The following is an 18,296-nucleotide window of genomic DNA, read 5'->3' as shown; positions in this document are numbered from 1 at the left end:
TACATCAGGCAAGATTTTATAAACAAAAATCTTAAAAGAATGCTGGATAAAATAAGAGAAATAAGACAAACAGCCAGTCATATATTTCATTAGTAAACCAGCAAAAAATAGCTTATTAAACAGAAAGCAAGATTTATCAACATAGACCTAAGAAATGAATGTAATATTTAATGGCCTCACCTCTAGATTCATTTTCTATTTCCTTGAGATGAAGTCAATCATAAAATCAGCCAGTTTAAAAACACCACTTACTTAGATAATTCCAGTACTGGTTATAGTACAAATTTACAAAAAATATTTTGACAAGTATCTTTGTTGAACCACAACTACTAAAATTGTTTACCAACCTCTCTCCTTAATTTGCTGTTTTCATTTTCTGCTTCCTCATTTCGAAGGGCCAACTAAAATAAATAAATAAATAAATAGATAGATACATAAAATTCAGCAGTAATTCAATATAATGCCAGATTTTTATCTAATCAACTTAAAATTTAAATCTTCTCCAATAAAGTGATGAATATTTAATTACTAAGGACTTAATGTTTACCCAAGACATAAATAATAAGACAAAAATTTGAAAAATTAAGAATTAGGAAGAATAAAACAGGCTGAGTTTAAAAGATTATAAAAAACAAAAACCTCTAACCAAAAGATACAAAAAATAAAAAACATTATATCCACTGCCCCTGCTCAAATCCTAACAATGAGTAATGTTCTATTCAAGGTCTTTATCATCTCACAGCTGTTCTATGTCAGGGCTAGAATACTCTGCTCTCAGTAAACATTCAATTACTTACAAATATATGGCGGTACAACACAATGGTTAAAAAGAAGCAATCTGAAATCAAACTGGCTGGCTTAGCTTTATACACTTTGTCCAACAAAATCTAGTAAAGTGTGAATAAGTCATTTAACATCTCTGAAATTACTTTCTCATCTCATATGCTGATGTAAGTAAGAATCAAATATGATGTATACCCCATTCCCTTTGCCAGGCTCACTCCTAGTTCTGGTCTCAGTTTACAGATCACTTTCATAATGTCAGACTAATTTAATTTAGTATTACTCCCCAGAGTATCCCAAAATATTCTTATATACATATGTACCCCAGAGTATCATACTATCTGTATGTTACAATTATTATCAACAGTGATATCACTGAGAAACAATATAGCTAGTTGCTCATTATATCCCTAATATCTAGCACATTTGGCATGCTGTAAATATTCAGTAAAACTGAATGACCGGTTAAGGACAAAGAAGAAATTGTCAAAGCAAGTCATATCTGTATTCCATTTTAGGAAATATAGAAGCTGCAGAAGTACATAGGCCATATATTCAAGTTTTCTCTGTGTGTGCCTATGAATAAAGACAGTAGTCTACGATATGAATGAACAGGTAGCTCTGATGAGTTAATGGTGTGTGGTATGAAAAGTAAGAAGTAACTAATATATGGACTAGACAGAAAACCACACAGATGGACAACCCCCTAAGTAACTCTATCACTATTTGGCATAAATTGGATCCTTTATCATTATTAAGAAATCCATTGGTCTGTTATGTTTTACTAAATCAACAAAACAGATTAAGCTCTAAGAGCTTAATCCTAACCTTTAGGTGATTATCAATCCATACTTCCACTGCATGACTCTTCCAAATTATATAGTAAAATAGGTATATCAAGAATGAGGATGCATGTCCTTAAAAATCAATTTATGATGGATTCTCTTTAAATAGCAAATCACCTAATAATTACTGTTGTTCACTTAAAATTTAGAACTATCTATTCCTAAGAGAACAATGGGTAAAGTAAGATTATCAGGATGAAATACAATGAACTTATAAAGGGCTCAAAGGTAGAAAGAGCTTCTGGGCATCAGGGATGCGGCAGTTATCAGTTAGGCACCAAATTCTGTACTAAGTTTACTGACATCTGACGCAAAATAAAAAACATGTTATTCTCTGACAGGAAATACAAATTTATTGGTAAAAAAAAACACCTTTTTCCTCAAACAAAATTTAAGTAAACATTGCATGCATTATTTTATAAATCATAAGGACTAATATGAGGTAATCGCAGGCTATGCTTATATTATATAAAAGACAAAATGTCATAATTTAAAATATGAATTGATTTACACAATGCTTGCCATCAACACTTTACAAGAATGTATGTATTACATAAAGTGAAGTACTTCTGGAAATAAATCTGATTAATCATTGCTGAATACATAATGAAGAGATTGATTTCTAATTAATTACTGATATAAATACAAAAAACACCCAAAATAAACTATGGTAAATTTTTAAAAATCAAGTTTTTAAATACCTAATTTCTTCACACCAATTTTCCAAACCAAAGCATTAATTTCATGTAAGCAATTCTAATCCTGAGAAAAATGTACCCCCAATTATAAAGAATCCCCAAGTCATATTCACTAGAAGTACCTGGTCCATTACATTTTAAAGATACAACAACATAAATGTAATATAAAACCTTAGAGATCAGTATACATCAATTTTCACATATAAACACAATCATAAAACTTGATACTGTTATTAAGACAGAGGGTCCTCAGGTTATGACAGTCTCGTAATATGACATTTTAAGTTTACAGTGTTCACTCTCATAAAAACTTTAAAAAATTGAGACGTGTTTCAGCTTACACTGATAGCGTTGTACTTATGGACTACGTGGGTGAACTAGTTTGGTTGTGCATGGTGGAAGAATACGCAGCGACACGGCCTCTAAGTGAGGGAGTTGGCGTCTCCTGGTACGCTTATCTACACCATTTTGTACTGTTAAAAGCACAAGTGTTCCAGCAATCCCTCTACTGGGGATCTACCCCAAAAACTCAAAAACACTGGTACATAAAGACACATGCACCCCCATGTTCATTGCAGCATTGTTCACAGTGGCCAAGACATGGAAACAACTACAGTGCCCCTCAATAGAAGACTGGATAAAGAAGATATACATATATATAGTATATAACGGAATATTACTCATCCATAAGAAATGATGACATAGAGTCACTGACAACAAGGATAGACCTTGAGAATATTATACTGAGTGAAATAAGGAAATCAGAAAAAGCTAAGAACTGTATGATTTCACACATAGGTGGAATATAAAACTGAGACTTACGAACATAGATAAGAGAGAAGTGGTTACCAGGGGGAGGGAGATGTAGGGAAGGGGGGCTGGGATAAGGGTGTAAAGAGGGACAAATATAAGGACAGAAAATGATTTGGCTTTAGGTGATGGATATACAACATAACTATTCAAATGATGGAGTGATGTTTGCCTGAAATCTATATACACTTATTGATCAATATCACCCTGTTAAAATTTCCTAAAGAAAAAAACATTAAAAAAAGAAAAAAAGCACAAGTATTCCATTTGTGTTGCTTTGTTTGGTGACTTTTGGCCCTTAATATGGCTCCTAAATGAAAATCAGGGTCTTCAGATGGTAGTGATTCAAAGCCATCACGATGGATGTCACAGAGCTACTGACATCACATGGAGAGGAGCTGTCTGCTGACAACCTCAGTCAGCAGGAGAAGCAGCTGATTGAAGAGGAAGAGATAGAAATCCCAGAACCCAAGAGATGTACTACCAAGGGCTTGGCAGGTGGTTTTTCTATGGTAGAGGATGGGTTGGCAAAATTTCAGGCTAAGAATCCCAGTGATGACAGATTCAGTAAGGTGTACAGAGCTGTTAGTTGCCTTGCAATGCTATAGGCAGATTTTGGAAGAGAAGAAGTCACCTTCCAGACTATCCTGGAATTCTTTAAGGATAGAGAGGCCTGCAACAGATCCTGTACCCTCTACATCAGCTGCTTCTCGAGATGAAACACCTGTAGTACAGGTAGAATCATCTCCAGTATCTCCTGCGTGTTCCTTAGGAATCCTGATTCACCTAACCCAGTATCTCCAGCACCTTCTGCAGGTTCTCCTGCCTCTCCAGCTTCCTCCTCCCAATAGGTCACTCTCTCCCACCTTGCAATGCCCCTTCCAGTGGGCAAGCCAATCACAGGAATAAAGGTAAAGGATTTTATTTTTACACTCACTTTTTGTCATTTTTTCTGTTACATAGTACAGTGTACAGTACAGTACATTTATGTCCTTTTCCTTTCCCTGTGAATTAGTTGTGTTTTTATGTTCTAGAATATGATTTTACAACTATGTTACGATAGGTAAGTGACTTAGGCTAGGGTAGGTTTTAACTTACACCAAAATTTGAGTTATGTCACTGTTGTAGGAATGGAACTGTGTCATACCCTGAGGACCCCCTGTAATTATAAAAAGCATGAACAGATACTTTTTTAGGTAACTTGAACAGTTAATACTCATTTTAAAAATGTCCCTTACTTGTTCATTAACTTTTTTCTCTTTCTCTAACTCTTTTTCTATGTCCTCCAATTCTCTATCTTTTTGTTCCAATTGCTTTTCAAGTTGGCGAATTTCGTCACATAAAAACCGGGTGTCACGTCCACCTCCAGACTGTTGTGCCATCTTAAAGTAATGAACCAAAAGTATAAATTAATCTCATTATAGTTGGAGATTCAAATAAATCAACAACAAATATTTATCTTGACTTTAAACATGTATTATAGCCTGACCAGGTGGTGGCGCAGTGGATAGAGCGTCGGACTGGGATGCAGAGGACCCAGGTTCGAGACCCCCAAGGTCGCCGGCTTGAGCGCGGGCTCATCTGGTTTGAGCAAAATTCCACCAGCTTGAGCCCAAGGTCGCTGGCTTCAGCAAGGGGTTACTCGGTCTGCTGAAGGCCCACGGTCAAGGCATATATGAGAAAGCAATCAATGAACAACTAAGGTGTTGCAACGCGCAATGAAAAACTAATAATTGATGCTTTTTATCTCTCCATTCCTGTCTATCCCTCTCTCTGACTCACTCTCTCTGTAAAAAATAAAAAAAAAATAAAAAAAAATAAACATGTATTATAATCAGCATCAGATGTTTAAAATCATATTAGCTTAAGAAACATTTTTTTAAAAATTTAGCTTGTTTAAGCTTTAGTTCAGAGGCTGATAACCCCTGTAAGCTTTTCCTGAGCCACGCAGAGCTATGAAGAACTGACCGTGGTTGACTGGTGGTGGCAGAGCAGATAGAGCATCGACCTGGGACACTGAGGTCCCATGTTTGAAACCCAAAGGTCGCCGGCTTGAGCAGTAGTGGGGGCTCACCTGGCTTGAGTGCATGCTCACCTGCTTGAGTGTAGGATCATAGAAATGATCCCAAAGTTGCTGGCTTGAGCAAGGGGTCACTGGCTCGGCTGGAGCCAGCCACCCCTCTTCAAGGCATGTATGAGAAGCAAACAGTGAACTCAAGTGCCACAACTACAAGTTGATGCTTTTCATCTCTCCCTTTCCTGTCTCACTCTCCCTCTAAATAAAAATAGTAATAATAGCCCTGGCCAGTTGGCTCAGTGGTAGAGTGTAGGCCCAGTGTGTGGATATCCCAGGTTCAATTCCCAGACAAGGCACACAGGAAAGGCACCCATCTGCCTCTTCACCCCTCCCCCCTCACTTCTCTCTCTCTCTTTCTCTCTCTCCCACTTGCACGTGCGTGCGCTCTCTCTCTCTGTTTCTTCTCCTCTCCTGCAGCCATGGCTTGACTAGAGCAAGTTGGCCCCAGGTGCCGAGGATGACTCCATGGCCTCCGCCTCAGACACTAAAAAATGGCTCCTGTTGCAATAGAGCAAGGGCCCCAGATGGGCAGAGCATCGTCCCCTAGTGGGCTTGCAGGGTGGATCCCGGTCAGGACATGCAGGAGTCTGTCTCTGCCTCCCCTCCTCTCACTAAAATAAAAAAAATAGTAATAATAATAATAATAATAATAATAATTGACCATCAATTACTGAGGCTCTGCTATAGCTTCTGAGCCAGGATCAACTACAGAGTCACAGAACACAGACGATGCAGTATCTAGGTTTCCCCTGAGCATCAGAGCTCTAAAACCAGGCTATAAACAACTGGCACCTCCCACCCAGTCACTGAACCGTGGTGCTCTTAACCTGTCCTTACTCTCAGTCCAGAGTATTCAGACATGTGTTATCCAATAGAACTTACAGGATAATGAAAATGTTCTCTGTACTGTCCAATATAGTAGCCACTGTTCACATGTAGCTATTGAGCCCTTGAAATGTGGCTAGTACACTAAGGAACTGAATGTTTAATTTTAATTAGAATGAATTTAGATATAAGTAGCCACAGATGGTTAGTGCTACAGTATTAGACAACCCAGATTTTGATTATCTTTAAAATAAAAAAATTCTTGCAGCACACTAAATCCATTTCACTTCACATTCCTGTTGTTTTGGGTCATGGTCCAAAACATCAAATCCTTTGGTCATCTAATTTCTCTCACATTCATCTCTTCACCATACAGTTCTGTTACCCCTCTACCTTAACTAAATTTTCCTCATTCTCTCCCTCCTTCAAAAATTTTCCATTGATGCTCTTGAACATCCCCTTTCAAGATAAATTAATATTTCTCATCCTCAACCTTTCTATTGAATTATCCTTTCCAACTTCTTGCCTTAGCTGCAAGTGGTTCCTTTATTATATTAATATCTTGGGAACTCCTTCTTCATATTTATATGCAGGGGTCCTTGGATTACAACAGTTCTGTTCCTATAACAGTGACGTAACCCAAATTTTGGTGTACGTCAAAACACACCCTAACCTAAGTCACTTACCTATCCAAACACAGTTGTGAAATCATAATCTAGAAATAAAAACACAACTGAGCCATAGAAAAAGAATACTGAGTATTCTTCCACTGAGTGCATCAAAATAGTTTGCCCACATAGTCCGTAAGTACAACACTAATGGCATAAACTGAAACACGTCTCAACTTTTTAAAGTCATGAACTCACAATGTCATATGTCAAGACTGTCGTAACCCAAGGACCTCTTTGTGTGTAGATACATATATACATGTATATATATATATATATATATATATATATACACACACACACGCATATATATATATTATATTTAAGGTTTTATTGACTTTTTAAAAAATTTATTTTTAAAACTTTTATTTATTTTTTTTATTAAGAGGCACGTTGCCTCTTAATAAAGGAGGCAGGGAGGCAGTGAGGCAGAGAGACAGACTACCATATGCAACCCAACTGGGTTCTACCTGGCAAGCCCAAACAGGGCAATGCTCTGCCCATCTGAAGCTGCTGCTCTGTTGCTCAGCAACTAAGCCATTTCAGTGCCTGAGGAGAGGCCATCCTCAGTGCCCAGGGCCAACTTGCTGGAACCATTCCAACCACAGCTATAGGAGTGGGAGGGAGGGAGGGAGGGAAGGAGGGAGAGAGAGAGAGAGCGCGCATGCAAAAGGGAAGGTGGAGGGGTGGTAAAGCAGATGGTCACTTCTCCTGTGTGCCTTGACCAGGAATTGAACCCAGGACTTCCACACGCTGGGTTGATACTCTACCGCTGAGCGAACCGGCAAGGCTTTTATTTTCTTTTAAGAGAAAGGGAAGCTGAGCGGAAGCAAGAAGCACTTTTCATATGTGTAACCAGTGACCTCAGCATTCCAGACCAACCCTCTATCCACTGCAACACCACAGGTCAGGCATGGAACTTTTTCAATTGGGAAATTCTCATCTACATCCCATATACTTCAGCGTCAAGAGAAGGTGTTGATTTTCTTAACCAAACCTTCAACTTCCAGGCTATCATCTCTCCACCATTCTGCAAAAAAACTCCAGCTGTTTTGAATCACCCAGCTACCAGATCTGTACCTACTCATCATAGCAACAAACTAACAACCTCCCAATCACTAACAAAATTCATTGAGAATTTTTGGCACATGGCTCATAGCAAAAGCTACTCTAAGCAATATTTGTATCTATGTAACTTTCATTGTTGGTCTCTTCTTTTTAACTTGCTTCTTGAATTCAATGCAGCCACCCACTCCCATGCCCACACCAGGACCTTGTCCAAGCAGGAACATTCACTGATTTATTCCAGTGTACCTGCCCATTGACCTCACAGTACATTCTAATTCCTGACACCTCTTCTTCCTAACCTCTCCCCACCACCTCAATCTTGACTTCCTTGCCTATTCAGCTAGGATTTCATAATCATCACTTCTACTTTTTTCCTTCCAGTATCTCCAACAGCCCTAGTATATTCTATAGTAACTCTCAGGCCAAACACTAATACAGAATGGATCAGACTTCAGAATGCACTTAAGTATTTACTGAGAGTGGTCGGTCTTATCCTAGGAGCTGGAGATACAGTAGGGAATAAAAAAATAAAGTTCACAGAGTTAACACATAAAAGAATCAGGATTTGAACTCAAATTGTCTGACCCCAGATCTGTAATCTCTAGCTAATTTTCCACAATATTTCAAGCTTTATCTGACTTCCTTAAAATTGGAACTCATACCTATTCTTAATTTTAGCAGATGACCTCTCCATTCTCTCAACTTTCATGCATTAAACCTACAAACTAAAGGCTTCTATACACATCCATTCTTCTTTCCTTCCCCCCTTCAAAATCTAATCCATTTGTAACATATTCCTTCCCACATTCTCAGGAATTTCAAAGTATTCAGATCATTAACAATACATTCATATTTTGGCACCTGGCTTTCTCAAATGCTGTTTCTTCCACTATAACCTCTGTCACTTCCTCAAATTCCCATGTGCCTCACTACACCAGTTACTAGAAATCCTTTGCATATCTCTCCAGACCAGTAGTTTTCAACCTTTTACACTTGGGGACCAACAAAAATAAAAGAACTATTTCAGGGACTGTTCAGTATTATAGACCCAATGAGCTTAGCTGAATTCACTTACGATCAGGGTGATTTCTGCCACAGCAGTCCCCAAAATAATTCTATTTTCATTGGTCCCAAGTATAAAAAGGTTGAAAACCACTAGTCTAGACTATATGCTCTACAGGATGATTGAATGTTATTTGTTCACAACTAGATTTCAATTATTTTTTTATTTTATATATATATACATTTTTTAAGAAACAGACAGACAAGGACAAACAGGAAGGGAGAGAGATGAGAACCACCAACTCGTAGTTGTGACACCTTAATTGTTCACTGATTGCTTCTTCATATGTGCCTTGACCAGGGGGTTCCAGCTGAGCCAGTGACCCCTTGCTCAAGCCAGCGACCCTCGGCTCAAGCCAGCAAACATGGAGTCATGTCTACAATCCCACGCTCAAACTGGCAACCCCATACTCAAGCTGCTGACCTTGGGGTTTCAAACCTGGGTCTTTATAAAGTATCACAGGCCAATTCTCTATTGACTGTGCCACTTGGTCAGACTGGATCTCAATTCTTAATAGAATTTAAGGTACATGTAAAACATAATTGTAAAATATAACACTTAAAATGTAAAGTATAACAAATAATTATGAATACAATATCATTCTTGTGACATTTCCAGCCAGTCATAATTTAAAAATATGAAAATAATTCCAAATAATACAATTAACAATTACACCACAGAGAATACAAAAAGACATACCTCCAGTTCATTTTCCAGTTTCATTACCTTAGCTTTTAATTGATTTTCTATTAAAAAAAAGATAGATGATTTAATTGGTCAAATTTATTAAGCCTTTATATAAATTTCAATGAAAGAATAAAAATTTTTAAAAGATCCCATCACTATTGCAATTAGGTAATATAAGATAAAAAAAATTTACCCCAGACCCCTGAAGTAGGAGTTATTGTTTAAAATAAGTTGAATACACAAATATTAGACTATATTGAAGCTAATTCTCTATTGCCTAGTGAATAAACAGAATCCATATTTAACATCATAAACTTTTTCCAAGGTATTTACCAAATTTTGCTTGTTCTTCTCCAGCTTTATCAACTTCTTCGAAAGCTAGCTGTACTTCTTGAGCTTTCATCTAAACATTAAAATAAAAAAAGTGACTTTAATATTCTTTACACTAGAATGTAAGAACTGAAACAAGGATTTTATTTGCTGTCATAATACTGAACTGCCTGTCACATGGAGACATTCAGTAAACATTTAAGTGAATACATGATTTTCTTTCTGAAGGCTGTAATTTCTACATTCTTAAAAGAAACATCTTTGTTTCTTCTTTTCCCATCAAGTCTGACATCCAGTATTGCAGCCTTTCCCTCTGTAATGTTTCCCACTATAGGGGGTCTTTGGGTTAGCACAGTCTCGACATACCACGTTTTGAGTTTACAATGCTCACTCCCATCAAAACTTAAAAAAATTGATATGTGTTTTGGCTTATGCCGTTAGCTTCGTACTTATGGACTACGTGGGCGAACTAGTTTGGTTGCACTCGGTGAAAGAATACGCAGTATTCTTTTTCTGTGGCTTAATTGTGTTTTTATGTTCTAGATTATGACTTTACAACTATATAGGATAGGTAAGTGACTTAGGCTAACATGTTTTTTGACTTACATCAAAAGCTGGGTTACGTCACTGTCGTAGGAACGGAATAGTGTGGTAACCCGAGGACGCCCTGCATCTCTTTTGGTCTATGCTTTTCCACTGTCTTATTCAATGCTAAACGCCATTATTTTAGTTCATAATTTTATGTCTGATCTCCTTCATAATGTTATGTCTAAATAGCTTCAATTCCATTTGATTTGGCCTATTAACATACCTACTTTCTGCCATCCTAAGGCATAGTTGTATCTATTAATTGTCTCAAAAACCTTTAATGAATCCTCACTGCTGACAGCATAAAATATAACTTTAAGTCCTTAATAAGGCTGTCAAAGTATAGATACCTATCATTTCGTTTCTCTGCAAGCTGTTATAAACTCTCTGCACTTGTCTTAACTGTAAGAATATGCACATTTTCAATTCCAGATTTTATTTATGGTCACCTTCAGCTGTAGAATCTTCTTAACATTTTTCCACTGCCTTCCACTTACCTAAAACAATTCATCAGTCTTTGACCTTTAAAAGGTCTTCTCACACTTAACTCTCCTTCCCTACTAACAAATCCCTATAGTAGTCATCTCCATTTTTCATTTCTACCTTGGGATTATGCTAATATACTTAACATAGGACCTATGTTATTTTTAAACATGTCCATTCTGTTTCCCCTACACATCCTTTTCGGAACTTTAGAGCAAAATCTAGCAATGTTTTACAAACTGAAATTTTCAATCACATTTGTAGATATCTCATTTTCACAGAGATTAACTTATTTACAAACAGATCTTTAAATTTCTTATAGTCAAAGCTGTTAGTAAAACCTACTGCATACAAACCTTCATTAGTGACTGAGTGATTCTTAAAAGGTGTATCACATTCTCTTGACTTTCATTTTTTAGCTCACTTACTTCCACCTAAGTAAACAGAAAAGCAACTATTTTATATTTTATAACCCTTAAGCAAAACATAAAAATTCTTCCAGTTATACCAGTCAGTGATTTCAGGGACAACATACAATGATCATAATTGTACGAATGGATGTGTACGTTATTTATCAATTAAGCACCTTGGATAAGTAAACCACTAAATTATTTGCAAATTCTTCATGACGAGGCAGGTCATCCGGGTCCACTTTTATTATTTCTTTCCAGTTTATATTAGGCGGCATCTTCAATTCTTTAACGTTTTACCTTCTGTAAAAAAAAAAAAACCACGTTGGTATTAGCATTTTCAAGGTGAACATTACTGTTTTTACAATAATTTATAGTTTTTATAGATTACATTATTATAACTCTCTATGGTGTTAGGAAAGAGCTATGGCTCAACTGCTCAGAAATAAACAACTAAAATGAGTGCGTTTGGGTCGGAGTTAACAGCGCTGAAGCAAGAAGGCAGATGGACTGCGGCACAAGACAAGAGGCCGGGGATCTGGACTGTTGCACCGGGCCCCAAGGCTTAAAGAACCTGCGCGGGAAGAGATTTCGCAGCTCTTGTTCACCAGGATCCACCACGCCTGGCAACCAGCGGAGGCTTCTTACCTACCGCATTCACCAAGCCGGGCGCCGCGACTACGCGCTCCTCAGCGTGGTCCCAACAGACACTAGATCCTTCCAACTGGTTGTGAGCAAGGAGCAGCGGTAGCGGTTTCTAGGCAACACTATTCCCCACCCAACCGCGGCAGGGACAAAGTCCCGGATGCAAAAAGGAGCCTACATTTCACGACCGTGGGTGATACTTTACGTTTAGATACCCCAGTGGAGTCCTTGGACTCTGTGCTAAGGACGAGGAGAAGGCGTAGCATATGGACTCCAAATCCCAGGCTGCAGTTCTTCTTTGAGGCCTGTGCATCCTGGGAACTGAAGTCTCCAAGAAGCCGGGCCGGCCTTTCCCGGCGTGCAATACGAGAGGCTGGGGCGGCACCGGGATTGGTAGGGGATCTACCCCGAGGCGGGGGTGCAGCCGCGGCTCAGGCGCGTTTGTGCTTGTGACCTGAGCGAGGAGCACCATGACTGCCCCTCCGCTGGTGTCGCTCGCAGACCCGCTTTTCCTGAGGTTTCCCTAAGCCACCCCCTGGTGGAAGCTCTCCCAGGTGAGGTCGGGCGGTCGGTCAGCGGCGGGGGAGGAGTTGAGGGGAGCGGTTCCGGCTTAGGGGACGCTCTCACCATTGGGGAGGAGGGCCCGGTCCGAGTCTGAGGAGCCGGGAAGATCCCACCTTCCCTCGGGCGTTTGCAAGCTGCCCCCGGTTGGTGCTCTATATAAGAAAAAGGAGGGGGGGGAAAGTTGGAGGCTTTTTTGGTTTCAGGATGTGCACAAGTGGAGTGGCGGGCCGCGCGATCCAGGCCGTGGTTTGCGCGCGAGTGAAGAAGCGAGGAGACCCCGCCGGCTCCCACCCCGCGCGCCTTACCTGTAGCGCCTCGGTCTTGGGATGGGAAGGCGTACAGGCTGAGCTGCTGGCACAGGCTGGAGGCTCGGGAGAGGAGCGGAGGGTAGAACTGGGCTGGCCCTGCTGGGGGTGCGAAGAGCAGGGACCGCAGTGGTCACCGCTCCTGTTGCTGTCACTTGGTTACCGAGGGTGCCATTCTGTGAAAGCGCCTTCTCAGGTGTTCGCAACTCTTATTTGTGCAAGTGTTTCTCATCCCTCTGCGCTCAGCCATTCCGGAGTATGATACACCACTAGTAACTTACCCAAGAAGCTGTAGACTTGCACTCTAAATGGCACTTTTAACTGTTTGGACCAGTGCCTCTCATCTTTATCTGTTTTTTTTTTTTTTTTTAAGCACTTTTTTTTTTTTATTAGAATTGATGATAAGTTTTCCCATTAAAAATAAATAATGAGTTTATGGATAACACCTTGGCCGAAATGGCTTAAATAAAAAGTGCTGATTTTTGAGAGATACATTTAAAGACAAACATCAGATTTGTAGGAATGATAATTTTTTCTAATCCCTTACTGAAATATATAATAATGCCAATACTATTCATTACTTTTTTTAAACTTTGTTCTACGTTATATCTGCAGGATTTAGAACTGGAAATTTGTAACTTTTAACGAATATTCTTTTTGTTTATGAGTTCTTTTTTTGATTCCACATCTAAGTGAAAACATGCAATATTTGTCTTTTTCTGACTTATTTCACTTAGCTTAATACCCTCAAGGCCCATTCATGCAAATGACAAGATTTCCTTCTTTTTTATGGCTGATTAATATTCTGTTGTGTATATACACCACATTTTCTTTATCCAGTCATCTCTGTGTGAACACTTATGCTGTTACCATGGTTTGGCTATTGTAAACCATCTGCAATAAATATGGGTGTGCTGATATTTCTAAGAGTCATTTCACTTCCTTCTGATATATACCCAGAAGTGGAATTAGGGATAATATGAAGTGTTTTTAGTTTTTCAAGGAACCTCCCTACTGTTTCCCATAATGGCCGCACCAATTAAATTCCCACCAGTGGTGGATAAGGATTTAATCTTTTCCACATCCTTGCCAACACATCTCTTGTTTTTGGAGGACAGACATTCTAACAGGTGTGAGGTGATAGCTCATTGTGATTTTGATTTGCATTTCCCTGATGATTTGTGATGAGCAGCTTTTTATTTACCTATTGGCTACTTGTGTCTGCCTATTTTTAATTGGATTATTTGTAAGGGTGGGGTTGCTGTTGAGTTGTATGAGTTCATTATATAGTTTGAAGATTAGCCTCTTATCATATATATTTGCAAATATTTTCTCTTGTTCCATAGGTGTTATTCATTTTGTTGATTTCCTTTGCTGTGCAGAAGCTTTTTAGTTTGACATAATCCCACATGTTTCTTTTGGCTTTTGTTGGCGTTGCTTTTAGATCCGAAAAAGATCATTGCCGAAACCAATGTCAAAGGCTTATCCCGTTTTCTTTTAAGAGTTTTATGATTTCAAGACTTATGTTTAAGTCCTTAATTGATTTTGAGTTGGTTTTTTTTAAGTACTATAAGAAAGTGGTTCAGTTTCATTCTTATGCATGTAGCTCTCCAGTTTTCCCAATACCGTTTATTAAAGAGACTATCCTTTCCTCATTGTATATTCTTGGTCCCTTTGTTTATTTCTTGGTCTCTATTCTGTTTCATTGATCTTTGTGTTTGTTTTTATATCAGTACCATACTGATTTGATTATTCTAGCTTTGTTATTAAATCTTCATAGCCATACAGTGAGATAGGTGCTATTATTGTCTTCATTTCCCAGCTAAGTTGAGAAGATGAGTCTTGGAGAGGTTGAGTACTCTACCCAAACTTACGTAATGTGATTGAACACGGATCTCTGGCTGGAGGACACACTTATTACTGCTATACTGCCTCCTTGGGCATGCTGGGAACCAATATTTGTAAAGTGCTTGTACTTCAGTCTGGCAATTTATATTAAATATTTCATACTCTAATTGTATAACTTTGTTTACTCAAGAAGTTGGATTAAATATTCATTTTTAGTGTTTTTCATTCATAATTTATCATGCAGAGATAGGTATAAAATCTAATGTTTCTTTTTTTTCTTTTTTTGTATTTTTCCGAAGCTGGAAACGGGGAGGCAGTCAGACAGACTCCTGCATGCGCCCAACCGGGATCCACCCAGCATGCCCACCAGGGGGCGATGCTCTGCCCATCTGGGGCACCGCTCTGTTGCGATCAGAGCCATTCTTGTGGCGATCAGAGGCCATGGAGCCATCCTCAGCGCCCAGGCCAACTTTGCTCCAGTGGAGCCTTGGCTGCAGGAGGGGGAGAGAGAGATAGAGAGGAAGGAGATGGGGAGGGGTGAAGAAGCAGATGGGCGCTTCTCCTGTGTGCCCTGGCCGGGAATTGAACCCGGGACTCCTGCACTCCACGCCGACGCTCTACCACTGAGCCAACCGGCCAGAGCCTCTAATGTTTCTTGAGCACATTATTATGCCATATACTATGCTGAAAACTTCCTAAGTAGGAATCTTATTTCTACTGCAGCATCTTGGTTTTTTTTTTTCATTTATTTTAATTATTATTTCCTATTCTTTTGGTAGTTTTATTTTGTCTATTGATTTTTTTTTTTACCCCTACTTCCCTCACCCTGTTATTCATATTTATATTTCCAACAACTCAAGGTACTTGGTCTAATGGTTTTAGTCTCATTTTTCAAAAGTAAAAACAGGTTCAGAGAAGCTAAGTAATTTCCTGATAATTTAGAAAGCTAAGATTACAACCCAGATCTCAATTACAGTTCTTACTAAATACAGAATCTTGCTTAAATTTTATTATTTTACTCATTCTAAAAATATTTTTTGAGCTTGAAATGAGTTAGCTGTGGTATAGGTCCTAATGCACTGTAATATGTTTGTAACTAACTCTGTATTAAGAAATTTAACTCAAGTGCCCTGGCCAGTGCATGGTCCTGGAGTCACCAGCTGGACTCCAAGGTTGCCATTTGAGCCTTAGTCTGGGCACATATGAGTAACAGTCAATGGGGACACAACTAAGTGGAACAATGAACAGATTCTTCTCTCTCTCTCTCTCTCTCTCTCTCTCCTTTCTCCCTCCCTCCCTCTCTCCCGCCTTTCCTTTCTCAAAAAAAAATTTTTTTTAAGCTCAAGTGCTAATTCAGTCACACTTCCTATAATTTTAAAGAAAATTGCTAAAACTCGCCATTATTTTTCATCACATTTTCTTCATTAGTCAGTTTTCACCAAGAGAAAAGATTTATGTGACAATCTTATAAATGGCTTTATTACAGGAACACTTTTCTGGACCTACCTTCTTTCTTTGGGTTTTTATGAGCATTTTTATCTGACCAAAATTGCTTCACAAGAAAGTCTTGGCCTTGTATAATTGCGATCTTTGTTCTCTGTATCAATCAACCTGTGTTCCTTGGATGTTACTGCCATTACCGTTTTGCTGCCTTATCAAGAAAATTAGTTGTAGCCTACTTTTCCAGCTTCTAAAATAATGCAAGGTTATGAGTAATTTAGTATCCACTGTCTGTAAATGTTTTGTTTTGCTTCGTTCTCATGGAGAGGAGTCAGTGTGCAGCAAGCAGATACTTGTCTTTTCGCAACCTTTTTTTAAATTAAATTTTATTTATTTTAGAGAGAGGGGAGAGAGAGAGAGAGAATGGAGTGAAGAGCAGGAAGCATCAACTCCCATATGTGCCTTGACCAGGCAAGCCCGGGGTTTCCAACCAGCAACCTCAGCATTCTAGGTCGACACTTTACCCTCTGCGCCACCACAGGTCAGGCAGTCTTTTCGCAACTTGAGGAGAATTGAAAGATTCTTAGGAGTCACTGTGAATACATACTTTGTAAACTTAACAGGCAAAGTTTTATGAACTATAAAATAGTAATAATATAGAGTTTATTCTTATTGAAAAAGATAGAGCCATGAAATTATTGAACTGAGAGGACTTTCCTTTTAAGGCTAAATTTCCCAGGTTTGTATAAAATTTTCCTAAAGGCTTATTTTTTCCTACAGTGATACTGTTGTATTATTAGAAAAAGTGAAACGTTAATACAATTTTGTTGAAGGAATTATATTGTTTTGTATGTCTGTAATGTAGTTCATTTGCAGTTTATTTTTTTGTACATATATAGTGACATCCTGTTTCTGTAAGCAAACATAAATCAACCATCCCATCCACTAAATCACAAGCATCTGTGTGAATATGCTTGTGTGCCTAGAAAAAGAACTTAAAGTTTCCTGTCTTAGTCTGTTCATGCTACCTTTTTATTTATTTATTTATTTTTGTATTTTTCTGAAGCTGGAAACGGGGAGAGACAGTCAGACAGACTCCCGCATGCGCCCGACTGGGATCCACCCGGCACGCCCACCAGGGGCGATGCTCTGCCCACCAGGGGGCGATGCTCTGCCCCTCGGGGGGGGGGGGGGGTCGCTCTGCTGCGACCAGAGCCACTCTAGCGCCTGGGGCAGAGGCCAAGGAGCCATCCCCAGCGCCCGGGCCATCTTTGCTCCAATGGAGCCTTGGCTGCGGGAGGGGAAGAGAGAGACAGAGAGGAAGGAGGGGGTGGGGGTGGAGAAGCAAATGGGCGCTTCTCCTTATGTGCCCTGGCCAGGAATCGAACCCGGGTCCCCCGCACACCAGGCCGACGCTCTACCGCTGAGCCAACCGGCCAGGGCCCATGCTACCTTTTTAAACACAGTACTCAAGAGTAGGTAGATTATAAACAACAGGAATTTATTTCTCACTGTTCTGGAGGATGGTAAGTCTAAGATCAAAGCATTAGCAGATTCATCTGACCAGGCGGTGGTGCAGTGGATAGAGTGTTGGCCTAGGACATGGAGGATTCAGGTTTGAAACCCCGACGTCACCAGCTTGAGCTCGGGCTCATCTGGCTTGAGTCCAGGCTCACCAGCTTGAGCGCAGGGTGGCTGGCTTCAGACCAGAAATTGCTAGCTTAAAGCCCAAGGTTTCTGGCTTGAGCCCAAGGTCACTGGCTTGAGCAAGGGGTCACTTGCTCTGCTGTAACCCCCCAGTCAAGGCACATATGAGAAAGCAATCAATGAACAGCTAAGGAGCCGCAACGAAGAATTGATGCTTCTCATCTCTCTCCCTGTCTATCTGTCTGCCCCTGTCTCTCTCTCTCTCTCTCTCTCTCTCTCTCTCTCTCTCTCTCACACACACACACACACACACACAAAATCAGTAGATTCAGTGTATCTAGTGAGGATCCACTTCCTGGTTCATAAAGGTAGTCTTTTCTCTGTCCTCACATGGGCAAGGGATCTCTTTTCTAAGGAGTAATGCCACTTATAAAGGCCCCACTCTCAATATCTAATCACCTTCTAAAGGCCCTGCCTCCAAATTCCATCATATTGGACATCAGGATTTAGCC

General features: G+C 39.5%; 2 protein-coding genes across 7 annotated transcripts in view; one reads left to right on the top strand and one right to left on the bottom strand.

Moving 5' to 3' along the window:
* The window catches only part of CEP290 (centrosomal protein 290), a 107,274-nt gene extending 95,163 nt beyond the window's left edge, over positions 1-12,111 (bottom strand). For 2 of the 6 annotated variants that reach the window (XM_066368665.1, XM_066368670.1), the window contains exons 1-7: positions 11,988-12,087; positions 11,512-11,638; positions 11,282-11,359; positions 9,858-9,927; positions 9,537-9,583; positions 4,375-4,518; positions 348-401 (exon numbers count right to left, since the gene is read on the bottom strand). In XM_066368665.1, the coding sequence (XP_066224762.1) occupies positions 348-401; positions 4,375-4,518; positions 9,537-9,583; positions 9,858-9,927; positions 11,282-11,359; positions 11,512-11,613 (495 nt within the window). In that variant the 5' untranslated portion in view covers positions 11,614-11,638; positions 11,988-12,087. Of the gene's footprint in view, positions 1-347; positions 402-4,374; positions 4,519-9,536; positions 9,584-9,857; positions 9,928-11,281; positions 11,360-11,511; positions 11,639-11,909; positions 11,942-11,983 lie in introns of those variants that run through there. The other 4 variants (XM_066368667.1, XM_066368666.1, XM_066368668.1 and 1 more) reach the window with 4 other exon arrangements.
* Positions 12,112-12,352: 241 nt separating this feature from the next.
* The window catches only part of TMTC3 (transmembrane O-mannosyltransferase targeting cadherins 3), an 83,403-nt gene continuing 77,459 nt past the window's right edge, over positions 12,353-18,296 (top strand). Inside the window, exon 1 of the mRNA XM_066368671.1 lies at positions 12,353-12,534. The gene's annotated coding sequence lies outside the window, so the exon portion shown is untranslated. The remainder of the gene's footprint in view (positions 12,535-18,296) is intronic.

The sequence above is a fragment of the Saccopteryx leptura genome, chromosome 2 (genome assembly GCF_036850995.1).
Source record: "Saccopteryx leptura isolate mSacLep1 chromosome 2, mSacLep1_pri_phased_curated, whole genome shotgun sequence".
In the NCBI taxonomy this organism is placed as follows: domain Eukaryota; kingdom Metazoa; phylum Chordata; class Mammalia; order Chiroptera; family Emballonuridae; genus Saccopteryx; species Saccopteryx leptura.
This window is presented reverse-complemented; position numbering and strand designations above follow the sequence as displayed.